At 39.2% G+C, this 17,503-nt stretch overlaps 1 protein-coding gene across 1 annotated transcript in view; it reads left to right on the forward strand.

Annotated features, from left to right (window-relative positions):
* The window catches only part of LOC127990713 (partitioning defective 3 homolog B), a 159,970-nt gene that overhangs the window by 8,529 nt on the left and 133,938 nt on the right, over positions 1 to 17,503 (forward strand). The window contains exon 2 of the mRNA XM_052591522.1: positions 1,198 to 1,299. Coding sequence (XP_052447482.1) covers positions 1,198 to 1,299 — 102 coding nt within the window. The remainder of the gene's footprint in view (positions 1 to 1,197; positions 1,300 to 17,503) is intronic.

A 17,503-nucleotide genomic window follows, 5' to 3' on the forward strand; every position in this document is an offset into this window, starting at 1 on the left:
AAAACAACATATTTCTATTTGAATATATTTTAAAATGTAATGTATTCCTGTGATGCAAAGCTTAATTTTCAGTTTCATTACTCCAGTCTTCCATGTCACATAATTCTTCAGAAATCATTCTAATACAGTAGGCTGATTTGCTGCTCAAGAAACGTTTCTTATTATTAATTTTGAAAGCAGTTTTGAGACTAATATTTCTGTGGAAAACAGTGCAATTCTTCTTCTCAATGAATAGAAAGTTCAAACGAATTTAGGCGATTTGAAATATATTATTTTATATATATAATATATATTTTTTTTAATCATTATAGAAGTCTTTACTAACATTTAATCAATTTAATAGCCCATACAGTTAATGAATAACGGAACAACTACGACAACCTACATCGCACATCCTGTGATGTGACTATCGTGGATTCGTACATTGCGATGCTTAAATGACACATTGTGCAGCCCTAGCATCGGCAGAGCATACAGTGCTCATATTCTCCCTCTTGTTTACTGTCATTAACAGTTCTTTCTAATACGGATATAAGTCTGTCTAATAATCCGATAGAACAGTTAAATAAAGGAATAAATGTATACATAAAGTATTATAACGATTGCATTTTTTAAATTATTATTAGTAATAGAAAGGCAAACACTTTCTCGTTTGCCGTCAGCATTTAGCAAATACGCATTTCTATAATTTAATCAAATCTTTGAATGACAAATTAACATTTAATTTTAACAATCTTTGCAAACTAGACGTAGACTGAAAAACTATACATCGTTGTTAGCCTTGGGATAGTACAAACAAAATTGCTCTGTGCCTTTTTTTACTCTACGACGCACCGTTTTTCCGTAAAATTGACCTAACTCTCAAACCTACAAACTAGTCCTAGGATTTTCAATCAGTCAGAACCAAACCACTGCAGAAATATTCCCTGGACACTCAATATCAATAATTATCAAAAATTTGCTCCCCGGGCGCCGCAGCATAAATGGCTGCCCACTGCTTTGGGTGTGTGTTCATGGTGTGTGTGTGTTCACTGCTGTGTGTGTGCACTTTAGATGGGGTAAATGCAGAGCACGAATTCTGAGTATGGGTCACCATACTTGGCTGTATGTCACGTCACTTTCACTTTCAAACTCCTCGTTACTCTTTTGTTTTGTTGTTGAACTGGGGACTTCTAATGGATCTATTGTTTTCAACAGGATGGGGAATTCCTGGTGCGCACGCTCCATGTGGAGTATATGGACGGGGGGATCCTGGACCCAGATGATATGCTAATAGACCTGGTGGAGGACAAAGACAAGGTAAGTCTATCGCGGTACTTGTTCACAAACACTACAGCTGGGCAGAGAGGTTTTTTATCATGTTATGAATACTGTTATCTAGCATGTCTGGCTCTAAAATGAATGGTTGGTTTGAATGCAGTTACTTTTCCTGCAAGTAACAAGTTACTTGCAGGAAATCTGAGTTCAGGTTGTTTAGTGCATTATTAATTTAGTTTTTGTCTGAATATAATGTTAAGTCTTTAATTAATAACTAAATCTATTGTAATATATTTGGAGTCTGCCAAGTTTTGTTTAGCTGTCTGGACATTCTACGTCTAGAAGCACTGGGAACTAGCAAAACAAGTTACTTCAGTGTGTTAAACCGACGTTTAGCTGGGACTTGTTTAACCTGTACTCCCTGCCTTGAGCGGATTGGTTTACACACCAATGACATCATCACTATTTCAGGAACTTCGGCTCCAGTTTGCCTCTCCTTGAACTGTCACCTTATCGTGGTGGAGAGGTTTGAGTACCCGAATGATCCTGGGAGCTATGTTGTCTGGGGCTATATGCTCCTGGTAGGGTCTCCCAAGGCAAACAGGTCCTTGGTGACGGGCCAGACTAAGAACAGTTCATAAAACCCCTTATGGCAGATTTAAAATCAAGGACCGTGACGTCGCCCGGCATGGCGCAGCCGGGGCCCCACCCTGGAGCCAGGCCCGGGGTTGGGGCCCGTATGCGAGCGCCTGGTGGCCGGGCCTTCCCCCATGGGGTCCGGCCGGGCTTAGCCCGAAGGAGTGACGTGGGGCCGCCCTCCTGTGGGCTCACCACCTGCAGGAGGGAGCGTAAGGGGCCGGTGCATAGAGGATCGGGCGACAGTCGAAGGCGAGACCCCCGACGACCCGATCTCTGGACACGGAATCTGGCTTTAGGGACGTGGAATGTCACCTCGTTGGCGGGGAAGGAGCCTGAGCTTGTGCGGGAGGTCGAGAGGTACCGACTAGAGATAGTCGGGCTCACCTCAACGCACAGCTTGGGCTCTGGAACCACACTTCTTGAGAGAGGCTGGACTCTCTACCACTCTGGAGTTGCCCATGGTGAGAGGCGGAGGGCAGGAGTGGGTTTGCTAATAGCCCCCCAGCTCAGCCGCCATGTGTTGGAGTTTACCCCGGTGAACGAGAGGGTCGCTTCCCTGCGCCTTCGAGTCGGGGATAGGTCTCTCACTGTCGTTTGTGCCTACGGGCCGAACGGCAGTGCGGACTACCCGGCCTTCTTGGAGTCTCTGGGAGGGGTGCTGGAAAGTGCTCCAACTGGAGACTCCGTAGTTCTACTGGGGGACTTCAACGCTCACGTGGGCAGTGACAGTGACACCTGGAGGGGCGTGATTGGGAGGAACGGCCCCCCTGACCTGAATCCGAGCGGTGTTCTGTTATTGGATTTCTGTGCTAACCACGGTTTGTCCATAACGAACACCATGTTCAAGCATAAGGGTGTCCACCAGTGCACGTGGCACCAGGACACCCTTGGCCGGAGGTCGATGATCGACTTTGTGGTCGTGTCATCAGACCTTCGGTCATATGTCTTGGACACTCGGGTGAAGAGAGGGGCGGAGCTGTCAACTGATCACCACCTGGTGGTGAGTTGGATCCGATGGCGGGGGAGGAAGCTGGACAGACTCGGCAGACCCAAACGTACTGTGAGGGTCTGTTGGGAACGTTTGGCCGAGCCCCCTGTCAGAGAGATCTTCAACTCCCACCTCCGGCAGAGCTTCGACCGGATCCCGAGGGAGTCTGGAGATATTGAGTCCGAGTGGACCATGTTCTCCACCTCCATTGTCGCTGCGGCTGCTCGGAGCTGTGGCCGTAAGGTCTCCGGTGCCTGTCGAGGCGGCAATCCCCGAACCCGGTGGTGGACACCGGAAGTAAGGGATGCTGTCAAGCTGAAGAAGGAGTCCTATCGGGCCTGGATGGCTTGTGGGACTCCGGAGGCAGCTGACGGGTACCGGCAGGCCAAGCGGACTGCAGCCCGGGTAGTCGTGGAGGCAAAAACTCGGGCCTGGGAGGAGTTCGGTGAGGCCATGGAGAAGGACTATCGGTTGGCCTCGAAGAGATTCTGGCAAACTGTTCGACGCCTCAGGAGGGGGAAGCAGTGCCCTACCAACACTGTTTACAGTAGAGATGGGCACCTGTTGACCTCAACTGGGGATATCGTCGGGCGGTGGAAGGAATACTTCGAGGATCTTCTCAATCCCACCGACTTGTGTTCCGTTGAGGAAGCAGTGGCTGGGGACTCGGGGGGGCACTCGTCCATCACCCGGGCTGAAGTCATCGAGGTAGTTAAAAAGCTCCTCGGTGGCAAGGCACCGGGGGTGGACGAGATCCGCCCCGAGTACCTCAAGTCTCTGGATGTTGTGGGGCTGTCTTGGCTGGCACGCCTCTGCAACATCGCATGGCGGTTGGGGACAGTACCTCTGGACTGGCAGACCGGGGTGGTGGTCCCTCTTTTCAAGAAGGGGGACCGGAGAGTGTGTTCCAACTATAGGGGGATCACACTTCTCAGCCTCCCTGGAAAAGTCTATGCCAGGGTACTGGAGAGGAGAATTCGGCCGATAGTGGAACCTCGGATCCAGGAGGAACAGTGTGGTTTTCGTCCCGGTCGTGGAACACTGGACCAGCTCTATACCCTTTCCAGGGTGCTGGAGGGTTCATGGGAGTTTGCCCAACCAGTCCACATGTGTTTTGTGGACTTGGAGAAGGCATTCGACCGTGTTCCTCGCGACATCCTGTGGAGGGTGCTCCGGGAGTATGGGGTCGGCGGCTCCCTACTTAGGGCTGTTCGGTCCCTGTACGACCGGAGCAAGAGCTTGGTTCGCATTGCCGGCAGTAAGTCAGACCTGTTCCCGGTGCATGTTGGACTCCGGCAGGGCTGCCCTTTGTCACCGGTTCTGTTCATAATTTTTATGGACAGAATTTCTAGGCGCAGCCAAGGGCCGGAGAGTGTCCGGTTTGGGGACCATACGATTTCGTCGCTGCTTTTTGCGGATGATGTTGTCGTGTTGGCATCCTCAGACCAGGACCTTCAGTGTGCATTGGGACGGTTTGCAGCCGAGTGTGAATCGGCTGGGATGAGAATCAGCACCTCCAAGTCCGAGGCCATGGTTCTCAGTCGGAAAAGGGTGGATTGCCCACTCCAGGTTGGTGGAGAGTTCCTGCCTCAAGTGGAGGAGTTCAGGTATCTTGGAGTCTTGTTCACGAGTGAGGGAAGGATGGAACGTGAGATTGACAGACGGATCGGTGCAGCTTCTGCAGTAATGCGGTCGCTGTACCGGTCTGTCGTGGTGAAGAAGGAGCTGAGCTGTAAGGCAAAGCTCTCGATTTACCGGTCAATCTACGTTCCTACTCTCACCTATGGTCATGAGCTGTGGGTCATGACCGAAAGGACAAGATCCCGGATACAGGCGGCCGAAATGAGCTTTCTCCGTCGGGTGGCTGGGCGCTCCCTTAGAGATAGGGTGAGAAGCTCGGTCACTCGGGAGGAGCTCAGAGTAGAGCCGTTGCTCCTCCACATCGAGAGGAGCCAGCTGAGGTGGCTCGGGCATCTATTTCGGATGCCTCCTGGACGCCTTCCCAGGGAGGTGTTCCAGGCACGTCTCACCGGGAGGAGGCCCCGGGGAAGACCTAGGACACGCTGGAGGGACTATGTCTCCCGGCTGGCCTGGGAACGCCTCGGGGTCCCCCCGGAAGAGCTGGAGGAAGTGGCTAGGGAGAGGGAAGTCTGGGCGTCTCTGCTTAGACTGTTGCCCCCGCGACCCGGCCCCGGATAAGCGGAAGATGATGGATGGATGGATGGCTCCAGTTTGGAACCAGTTTGACGGCATTTATGGGTTTGTTTTTTTATTTTATTTTTTAGAATCATATAAATTGTTTTCAATTTAAGTAATAAGCATAATAATAAGTCTAGTCGCATATATGGAACAGATTATAAATTCTTACTCAGACGGGTTGAATAATTGCTACTAAAATATTCATATGATATTCAAAGTTATTAATGATTAAGTTCCTTCTTTCATTAGAACTTTCATATTTTTTAGATCTTAAAACTGGTTCAGTTTATTAGGAATTAAATTGTTATTCTGGGGAAGAAGTTGTTGGCAGAATTCAACCGTTTAGTTATTAGGGACATGGAAAAATGATTTGATATTTCCCTCTAAGCTCCTTTCTAATTTATTGTTCTTGTTCGTATGGTTTGTGTGCATTTGTTGTGATATGGATATACGAATTACAAATAATAGATCTACAGATGTTGACGCATGAAGATGCATGAAAAGTGAGTGTACAGTATTTGTGTATAAGAGAGGAGAGATTCTGTTCATTTAATATTTATGAAAATACATTAATGTTCTTAGTGCCAGGGTGTTGTTATGCCTTTAGGTGTTCTGAGTGTTTTGTTTTTGTTTTTGCCATGGAGTTGAAAGTGTGTTCTGGGTAGTTGCTAATTCTCAAATTTCTGATATTGTGGTCTCGAGACATGGTCCATTTGACAGTTTGTTGTCCACCAGGTGAAAATGAGTTCCGGAAAGTACACGAGATTCCTGACAGTAATCTGCTGCCTCATTCTATCTATGACGTACTGACACAAAATTCAAATGATTTGCAATGGTCGCATCCAGTGTAGACAGACTTTAGCTGTTGCGACGCGATGACTGTCGCATCTGGTGTAGACACAGTGTTAGGGTTAATTTAAACAGACCCTTAACACTGAGTTCCAGAAACAGCAAAGTGAAGCTTGCATTAATAATTTTCTTTCATCCTGTTTACATCTGTCTTCATATCCAAAGCATTTCGATACCTAAAATTGCTGTTTCTATAAGCAGCCCACTTAGATTTGGAACAGAGACTTTCTGACTCCAATAAAACAGCTTATCGGCAAACTTTCTGGCATAAAGTTTAGGCTGAATAGGAAATGAGGATAAATTTCTACTCTTTAACTCGCTGCTATTGATTCCTGCACGATATTGCATTCGAAACGCATTTTTCCTTTTCCTCCTGAAAGTGTTTTCCTTCCATTTAGACTGAAAAACCATTCTTGCAAACCCATTTTTCACACTGCCTGGGCCCATTATTGCCCATTATGCAGTCAAGCGGCTTTCGTATCTTATAATAATCTTTGTCATCTTTTGGAAACATTCCATTGAGATGAGGTCTCACCGTTAGTAGCGCATGCTAATCAACTTTAATAGAAAGCCAGTGCGAGAGAGTAACAGCATCTTCATTAGATTGTTCTTCACCTCCTACGGAGGTTGATTAGGGTGAAGTTGCCATGGCGATGGAATCAGATTATGGCCCAACCCCTGCTCTGATGCCTCTAACCCCCAGCAAGAAAAGATGACCCTCGGGCCCTGCCCATGAATATTCAGTGCGGGATGATGAATGACGTGTAGTTGCTGTAATTGGGGGCCTGGTGGACTCTGTGAGATGGAGAGGTCATGCTGGGAGGATGTGCTGCACTGTTTCCTTTAGTCAATGAAACACTTAATCACTCCAGTTCTTCACTTTGAAATGTAATATTCTGTTTTTGTGCTGGTATTATGAACTTTCGCTCATTTTGGGTTGATTATGATGATCTTTGGTGTCTGCTTGTGTGGGTAGATGTCTGAAAGGCATCCAAAAATGATCATTATTTACTTGCCGTCATGTCAGACCAAATCTGATTTTGTATGACTTACTTTTTCAAGTGGAATGCAAAATAAGTTAATTAACAATACAGTAAAAGGAAAAACATTAACTTAAAAGTTAACTGTAAAGAAAAATGTTTAAAGACTTAGCTATTGCCTGAACTTTCCTAGAAAAATATTGTAGTAACATTTTAGGTTTTATGTTTTAAATCTAACTTTACAGTAAACGTATATTTCATTAAATAAGGTTAATATACCAGCCTACTAAAATCTGTTTTGTTCCATATATAATATACTGATTGTATATAGATCATTATATAGATCATTGTGCAACAACAACTCCTTTGGGGCTCTATAAAAGAAACATACACTTAATTACAGAAAATCTACAGAAATATTTAATTTAAAGTTTTGAGACCGATGAAGAAGGATTGACCCTGCACTTTTGCTCATTGAGTGAGTGGTGGATACTGATTTCTTAAATTATTAAACTGATAAATAAGAATTTTAAGAGCCACTTCTGAGGCAACTTCCTGGATTAATTAGGTTTTGGTTATATTTACTCCCGCCCTCATTCTGCATGCTTTACACTGCTGTCAGCTTCAAAGACAAATGTTTAAGAGCAGCTCAATACAGCAATATACCTGATATCCGGCCTTATCATACTGACCATAAAGGATTCCTCACCCACCTTTCCGAGCTTACCATGCGTACAGCCACTCATCACTTTGTCTAAGATGAATGGTGATTGTGTGTGTGTGTGTGTGTGTGTGAGAGAGAGAAAGTTTCTCTGATAAAGCACCTATGCCCCTATGATAACAGAGCACTTTACTTTCCCAAGATCCGCATTACCTGTACAGCCCTATCATTCACTTCCACTCACTGTCACTCACTGATGCATTATGGGCCTGTCCCTGTGTGCCAGTGCTGTCATAGCAGCCCATCAGAACGGACAGGTTAACAGCCATTAGAGAAGAAAGTTTTATTCGGCACCTAGTCAGAAAAAACTCCAAATGGAATTAGAACAGGTTTCCCATTGGCTTTTACATTGTTATTTGGGACCAAACGTTTCTGATTCTGATGGGGAAAATGATTATCTTAAATGCTACTTAATGAACTGAAACGTATATGTGAGGTATTTAATAAAAAAATAAAATAAAAATAAACATTTATTTTGATTGGAGATTGGAGTTTTTTTTTTTTGTTCTTTGGTTGGAAAAATCTAAGTACTTTTTATTTTACGAGGCCTATTAAAACAATTTAATTTGCAATTGTTTTTTTTTTTTTTTTGGTGATCAGACAGGTGAGACCGTAATGGCAGTATTTCAGTATAAAACTGAAATATTTTGAAATATTATTAATATTATAATTGAATTTTTTAAATGTCTTTTTAAATGTAATTTATTCTTGTGACAAAAAGAATCAGGAAATCAGGATCCTTCAGAAATAATTCTAATTTGTTGATTTTTCTGTTCAAGAACATTTGCTTTTAAATTATTATCAGTGTTGAAAACCGCATACTATTTTTGTCAACCATAATATATTTTTTTCATGAATCTTCGATGAATAGAAAGTTAAAAAGAACAGCATTTATTTGAAATAGAAATCTGTTGTAACATTATATATATCTTTATTGTCACTTTTGAGAAATTTAATGTGTCCTTCTTCAATAAAAGTATTAGTTTTCTTCAAACAAAGTTGTACTGACACCAGACATTTAAACATTTTAATGTGAAAGTCGCAGTATTCTTTATGCAACAGTAGCAATAGTAGTTCTTTTATGTAACAGTTGTCATCTGTTTTTCATTTTTACAGTGACCTATATATATATATATATATATATATATATATATATATATATATATATATATATATAGTTATGCATTTTAAAAAATAATCCTATAACTCATTATCTTCCTTTCTGTGTGACAAGAGTGAAGTTAGCTATTAAAAGGATTAAGAAAGAGGTTCTGAGAGATAAAAGACAGTTGTGATTGTTTTAATTATCTCCAATGTTAATTCCGATCCTTCTGTTTTTGTGCAATTGTGTAATTTACCAGCTTTTGATTCATCTAGCATTTCTGAAACATTTGTCCCTTTATTATTTATTTATTTATTTAATAATTTAATTTTTTCCTCCAAGTCTTCCTTGTGATGTTTTTTTTTTTCCTCGTAAATAGGCCTAATGAATTTGCGGTGGTAATTAGCACATATTTCAAAAGCTAATCAGAATAAATGACTTCTGAGTAATTGATGTAATTGTAAAGTGCAAATTAATATTCATTGTGGTGTGTCTCTAGTCCACAAACATTTAAAATATATAGCAGGCCAGCATGCATTTTAAATCAATAGTTAGCATCACTGGCATGCTGCTAATTTTGAAGCACATTTGTCTTTTTTTCATTTCACATCTGTCGTCATTGAGAGTGTGATCATGCTCGTTGAATAGAGCCTGATTGCTCGAGCTGAACATTTAAATATTGCGATTTTCTCAATTTGCGGGCATTGTTAAGCACTATTCAGCTAATGTGAGCTTGCGGGTTAATTCGATTACTTTTCAAATGCAGAAGGATGATTCTAATAAAAAAAAAATCATAATATATGAAGTATTTGATTGGTTAAGACTATTCAGAAACTGGGGAGATAGCTGTGGGAACTCATTTTCACTGATGAACAAAACGCAGCAATGATTTCATGCTTTGATTTGATGCCACAAAGTCACAGTTTCAGCTACTTAAAGCATTCAGGAGTGAGTAGAATTACAGTACAGAGATCGACTGAAAATATGATGGCCAATGATCTGAACTACTTTTTATTCATTTATTAATATTTTTATATTCGATAGATTTTTTGGCCTTACGTTTTCAAGTTAGATCTTTAATGTCTTTTGTGTGTTTTTAATGTGCTATGATGTATCTTTTTGTTCCTTAGGTAGACAGACTTGTGGATTCTTTTCTGAATTACCATAATTATGTTTTCATTTGTTTCTATGGCAACAGCCATAACACAGAAGAGGTTCCATGCGCAGCTAATAGCCATTTCATTGCTAGGCAGTTGCTAAGGTGTTCGAAGTGGCTTGTGGAGCAGTAATTTATGGTTGCTAAGGTGTTCTGGGTCTATGATATTTCAGCCTAGATTTACCGATTACTGTTCAAATGTTTGGTGTCAGTAAGTGCTTTTTTTTCCCATCAAGGATGCAAATTAAAAAATAATCTTGCAAAAAGTATCATGCTTTTCACAAAAATATTTAGCAACACAATTATTTTCAACAATAATAATAATAATATGTTTTTGATGGGTATCGTTAGGGATGTGACGAGATCTGACTGGTCTCGTGAGAACATGACGATATCCTCGCAGAACAGTGTTTTTAGTGTTTACAGTAGAGTTGCACAATTAATCAATTAAAGATGGCGATCTCAATTCAAACACCCATGCGATGTGATTCGGGAATGACAACGATTCAGCTGTTTCACATCGCGAGTGTCAGTGGAGCGCGAGAAGCATGTTTCGTTGCTGTCCATGTTAATTAATCATGCTGCAGCTGATCCAGAAAGAGCAACACAAACAGTTTTTTTTTCAACCACACATTATTATTTCTTTGTTACAGACATTTAGATAAGAGCAGTACTGATATAAAAGTTTAAAGTTTGGGTATAAAAACTTATTCTCTCTACAGTAGCGATCAAAACGAAAGTATCTTAATATGTGTATGTATTGTAACGCTTATCTTCTTCCGCAACTAGGCGGCGACAACTGCCTGTTTAAAAAAGTATTTATTATTGAATCGTTCATTTAAAAGATTCTAACTGAGACACTGACTCCCTAATTTAATTATTATTATTATTATTTTTTATTTACATTTAGTTCAAATGAATATATATGTATACATTTTTAAAAAGACTTAAGCAATTAACATTTTGTAAATTGTTATTTTGTTTAGTTTTCTAATCTTGTTTTTAGAATTGTGAGAATTGCGTTCTCCGACAAGTGGAATCGATGAGATCGGTTTTCCCAAATGGGTATAACTGCAGACCGGAGATCTCCAAAATAGGGCGTAAACTCCAAAATTGGGCAGAACCTCCAAAATGGGGTGGGGTCTCCTTTCGCAAAGACTTTCACCATTATAAACCAGTAATACACCAATAAAAACACATATATTTATTTATTGATTGTGCTGACCACTGGTTTATGATCTCAAAGTATGACATTCATTAATATCATGTTGTCAGCATTCGCTCGAACTGATTTGCTGAAATCAAAACAGAGACTTGAGCGCCAGCCAATGAGATCGCGGTTTGCACATTAGTTCCGTTCACTACAGGAGAAACCTGCATATCTTCTGCTTGTTCTTAAGCTGAATAATTCTAAATGAACTCCATTATTTTGACAGGAAAATACAACGATGAACAATGTTATACTCTGTCTCTTTACATGTATAAGAGAAACTGTCAGTAAAGCAACAGCAAATTGTGTGCCTTCATGTTAGAGTTTATGGTGTGTCAAATACACATGTGCTGCACATCCATTGAGATCAATTGAAAAATGACTTGATTGGATAACGAAACTCTGAAGCGCTCAATCAGAGCATTCAGCGAGTGAAAATATATCTGTGCTAAACTTATACTTGGCCTCCAACTGACAAACTGTAAAGTAAAATATAAAAATTTAGTAGCCAATGGCTTACGCTAGACTTCATTTAGTCGCTCAGAGTGAAGATTTAGTCACATACAGTATGCAAGTGATTTACTCTCAGTGTAGAGAGTAGGGATGTGCAACAGTGATCGAGTACTCGAGTTCACGTAAACGATGATCGAAATTATTATAATTTTTTTTGATTGGTTATTGGCAGCGCGTTGGGCGGCGCCCTGATCTCTGATTGGTTAGCTTCCCACTTGATTCCTCAAAAGACGTAAGAAGACATAATAATGGCCTCAAAGTGATGGCTGGCTTCCCTTTGAGAAGAACGATGAAAAAAAAGTTCAGGGTAAGCTGTGCAGCGCCAAGCTTTCACACAAATCTACGACAAATACAATGCGCTATCATCTAAAATTTGTACATAAAATATCTGGCGATAACAGAACGGCAACTCAGACAAGCATTGAATCACTTGCCGTAAGACCTAAATGCAACGCAGGCAGAACCGAGAAGACGACAAAGCTATTCGCTGAAATGGTGGTGAAAGATTTGCTGCCCATTAGTTTCAGGGACAGAGAAGGTTTACTTGTCCAGTGGTGCCTGGCTGTTCCTGCAACATCTGTTCCAGCAGAGCGAATTTATATCACTAAATGTGAACAGGCTGCGCACTCGGCTCTCATCTGAGCACTTAGACCGCCTTATGTTTTTTTATTTTTTAATAATATTATTTTAGTGTTGAGTTTTAGCCATAATTAAAATATCTAGGCTATTTGGTCTCTGCTTTATACCTTATAATAGTTGTTTGGTTAAACTTGGTAAACTTTTTTCTTATCTTTTACAAACTACGTTTCACCGCTGGATCAAAATATGCTGCCAATGACTACGTTCACAAGCTGTTAAAATTCGGGTTATGGTCGGGTTAAGGTCAGTATTTGGGTTTCTGAAACATTCGGGATAACCCGTTTACATGCGTGAGCAGAGAGAGTTACTCCTGTATACATGGAATGTGTAATCAGTCGCCAATATCCCGATGTAAACGGCGACGCACGGTTAGCGTCTGGACGTAAGACGCAATATGCGTAATTTCCGATTCTTCTTCCTGTATCCAAAGACTCAAAAGACCAAGATTCCTTGCGAATAGAACATGGGCAGAACACACATTTTGATGGGGATATGCCAAAACGCGTTTACAAGACCAAATATTCGGGTTAGAAAAGGGGTACCCCAGGTATAATATACCGGTTTTTAAACCGGGTTATTGGCTGCATGTAAACGTAGTCAGTGTTTTGTTAAAAAAAATGCCGTTGAATAAAGTAGTAAAAAAAGAAAAAGTATCTTTGTGTTTTAATTGTTAAATCACAGACAAATAATGAAATGGTCTTTATAAAATAAAAATGCACTGGATATATTTGTAGCCTAATTACATTATATTTGTAGAGATGACGAAAATCAAAATTATTTGTTTGTCATAGTTTTTATCTTAAATATATTTCAAATCTCATTCAATTATTTAGCAATAATCAGTAATTTCCATGCTGTTAAATAATATTTAAATAATATTTTGGTTGATCAGAAAGTGCAAATTGAATACAACATATTAATTAAATATTAGCCTAAAATACATAGAAAAATAACGATAGTGACACTAATGTGAATTTATTGTACTTTCGTGTTTGTGAAGCACAATCCGATCGAGTTACACTTTCGGTCAAGTTCACATCTGCATCGGTGAATTTTTTTCAGATAAAAGTTGCAAGAGCTAGTCGACGTCTGATTTAATTAACATGAACAATTATGCTGAAATCCATTCGTTTCATGCTCATATAAGCAATGCCCAATAATGATATTGCTCTTAAATGTTTTATTTTTCTACTATTATTGATATTTTATTACTGATGTTATAATAATGCAGCCGAGCTTTTTTTCCCGTCATATTTGTGGGCATAATTCAATTCATATGGCTTCGAAAACGCGCAGGTGGTTTATGGAATATAAAACTTAACTTAAAAATAAAACTTAATTACAACTATTAAATTATATAGCTTAGATGAAAATATAGCACAAATCTGCCATACATTTATAATGAGAACTATAGGAATCTATAGTAAAATCTGTCCTTGCCCATCTTTCAGCGCACTGTCATGAAAACGCATCAGCGGGAGCTCGCGTGCTCTCTCTCTCTCTCTCTCTCTCTCTCTCTCTCTCTCTCTCTCTCTCTCTCTCTCTCTCTGTCTAACGCATAACTTAGCATCCTATGCTGATACAAGTTGTAATGTTACGTCTGATATGTATCTGTTATCTGATTTATCATAGGATGTGTCATAGAATTATCTTCTGTTTATTGGTATACTCTTCACCTCAGTCAGATATTTCTTGCTCCTTTATTAATAACATTGCTTCATCATAATCATTATCTAACCTGTCCTAATCATGTTCATGTTTTCAGATTTTTATTTTTTTATTTTTTCATTTTCATAACAATCTTCAGATTTTTTTCATTATATGCGTTATGACCATGCCCCGACCCCCCGCATAAGCCCCACCCACGATTAATCGATTAGTCATTTTTGAAACCTATCGATGATCGAAATGAGAAATTTCCCAAAATGCCCATCCCTAGTAGAGAGTTGCTTGCCTTTGAGCACGACTATCAGTGATGTATGGCTTGGCATGTGGCATTAAATTTTTTTATGTTTCTCCTGATACTAAATATTAATATTCATTGTAGTTGTGATGGTGGGCTGATGCTGTCACTTTGCATTTCTAAGAGCATGAGCTGCTTTTGGCTTCTCCTATTAGCAGAAGAAAGGAATCCGGCAGTATGAATCAGGTTCGATCTCATTGGGCATATATGTATTATGCATTCTCATTTCCATGTGTTTTGCTCTGTCCTCTTCCCAGCATTGATTTCTCAGACTGGGGGAATGTTTCTCGACTCTGAGAACAGAGGCTTTGATGAGAGAAGACTGTCCTTTGCCAGTAGTTTATTTTTGAACACAAAATAAAGAACTTATTTTTTTAATCAGATATTTAGCAGCAAACATGAAACATGGATAATTTAGAGTGACTAATTTCAAAGAACAGCTGCTGATGTACATTTGCGCACTCATTTTTCATTCACTGTTTGGGTTTGGGAACTTCATTTGAAACTTTCAGTGACTTGTATTTATCTTATTTGCTACAATACTCGTGTGTTATGGATACAGCGTTTCTGTACAAATAGTACAGTGCCAGTACCAAAATTCATTGTTAGTCTCCAATGGTAATATCATTTTACTGTTTAATTAACCGCAAGGATGCACAATATAGGCATTATATTAATTAATGGCAGATGTTTGGCATTTAAAAAAAAATATATATTGTATTCAGATTTGGATATTTAGCCGTTTCTGCAAATTTTTTGTTTTAAAAGGATAGCAATAGATTTGAACATGATATTTAACTCTCATTTAACCAGGTCCTTTTGTCCTTTACAATGAAGTCTTTGTTTATATATATATATATATATATATATATATATATATATATATATATATATATATATATATATTTATTTTGAGTAAATACTGTGTAAAATAAGCACACTTATAAAATGTATATCTACATAATATTTCCTAGGGCTGCTCCAATCACGATCGGCCGATCGTTAATGCGCATCTCTTCAGTAAAGCTGGTTCTCTAGTCAGCGGTAAATTCCCTCAGGTGCGTGATTTCACATAGAGCAGCTGTTACTACACAGAGCCCTTGTTAACTGAGAAGATGCGCAAATAAACGCTGAAAATGAAGTGGATTTTCGCATCTTCTCAGTTGCTCAGCTGCTCTATGTGAAATCACCCACCTGATGGAATTTACCGCTGATTAGAGAACCAGCTTTACTGTCGAGATGCGCATTAACGATCGGCCGATCGTGATCGGAGCAGCCCTAATATTTACTATCATTACATTGGTCAGTTTCCATCATAAGTGTCATGGTAGTCGATTTTTGCATTATACAATTTATGAGTAATATCATGGTTCCTTTTTTACTTTTGTAAAGGTTACTCTGAATATTTTTTCCATCACCCCTTTCTAGACTAAGTCTTATCGGTTTTTCCAGACCTCAGAGAAGATGAATAAGAGATGAATTGGGACTTCACTCTCTGCTCATTTAAGATTCCATAGCCTTCCATGCTTTAACCCGGCATGAGTCAGTGTCTGTCTTTTTAGTCTCTACTGACTTTCTCATCTGACACTTTCTTAAGGTTTCTCTGATGAGATTGGCATGTTTTACAACCAGACTATGTGTTACATTTTTTTTACTTTCAGGTGGTCACTCCTCAGCAGATGGCTTCATTATGGATGGCTTGTTAGAGTGATTAAAACATCTGTGTTGAAATTGTACTAACATACTTCTGACTAACTTTGATCAAGAATAAGTCCATGTTCTCATGTATTAGATATTTCATACTAACACAAAGTACACACACAATTGATATAGACTTTTAATTGACAATTGTGAATAGTTGAGGTGTGTGTGTGTGTGTATGTGTATGTATGTGTGTATGTATGTATGTGTGTATGTATATATATATATATATATATATATATATATATATATATATATATATATATATATATATATATATAATATAAATATATATATATATATATATATATATATATATATATATATATATATATATATATATATATATATATATATATATATTAGGGCCGGGACTTTAACGCGTTAATTGAGATTAATTAATTACACAAAAAATAACGCGTTAACTAAGATTAATTACAGAAATAAAATTCCCGCATTTTTAATAACTTATTTTTGCACCGCGGAACGTTTCTCACTGGATGAGTTTCGGCGGACCGATTATACTGGAGCACCAACTAGCGTTCGCATATCACCGCAGCACATCGAGCCTCAAGTATCACCTCAACGCAAAACATATAGCAGCTAGCGTGGACTTTACACTTTATGTTGAACTATGTAGTATTATTTTGTTGGTGCAACAGTTTATGTTGAACTCTTTATCGTTTTGGCCAAGGTTATTGAGAGTTGGACTTAGTATGTTATGGCCTCTGAAGCAACAGAGAGATGTTTTCTAATAGTCAGTGTTTCAAATGTTCTGAATGTAATTGACAGTATTGTATTTTACTTAAAAAAAACACTTTACAGAAGGTTCCAGCACCTATAAGCTTCCTGAATTTCTTAAATGTACTATTTCTAAATTGTTTCTAAATATGCCATTGCTGCACTCCATGGCAAAAGTGGCACTGGTCTGCTAGACTTGGTTGAACAAAAATAAACAATATTTTGTTGCTTAAGCTTATGTATTCAGTCATTATTCAATGGTATACTATAAATCCAAGTGAAAAAAAAATTACTTCCCACTTCTCACTCAAATATTTATATGCGATTAAAATGCGATTAATTTTGATTAATTAAGTATAAAGCCTCTAATTAATTAGATTATTTTTTTTAATCGAGTCCCGGCCCTAATATTTATATTTATATATATATATATATATATATATATATATATATATATATATATATATATATATATATATATATATATATATTAGGGGTGCTCCGATCACGATTGGCCGATTGTTAATGCGCATCTCGTCAGTAAAGCCGGTTCTCTAATTACCGGTTAATTCCATCAGGTGCGTGATTTGACATAGAGCAGCTGTTACTACACAGAGCCGTTGTTAACTGAGAAGATGCGCAAATCCACTTCATTTTCAGCGTTTTTTGGTGCATCTTCTCTATTAACAACGGCTCTGTGTAGTAACAGCTCTGTGTGAAACCACGCACCTGATGCAATTAACCGCTGATTAGATAACCAGCTTGACTGACGAGATGCGCATTAACGATCGGGCCGATCGTGATCGGAGCACCCCTAATATATATATATATATATATATGTGTAT

This window comes from Carassius gibelio, chromosome A1 (genome assembly GCF_023724105.1).
Source record: "Carassius gibelio isolate Cgi1373 ecotype wild population from Czech Republic chromosome A1, carGib1.2-hapl.c, whole genome shotgun sequence".
NCBI classification, from domain to species: Eukaryota; Metazoa; Chordata; class Actinopteri; order Cypriniformes; family Cyprinidae; genus Carassius; species Carassius gibelio.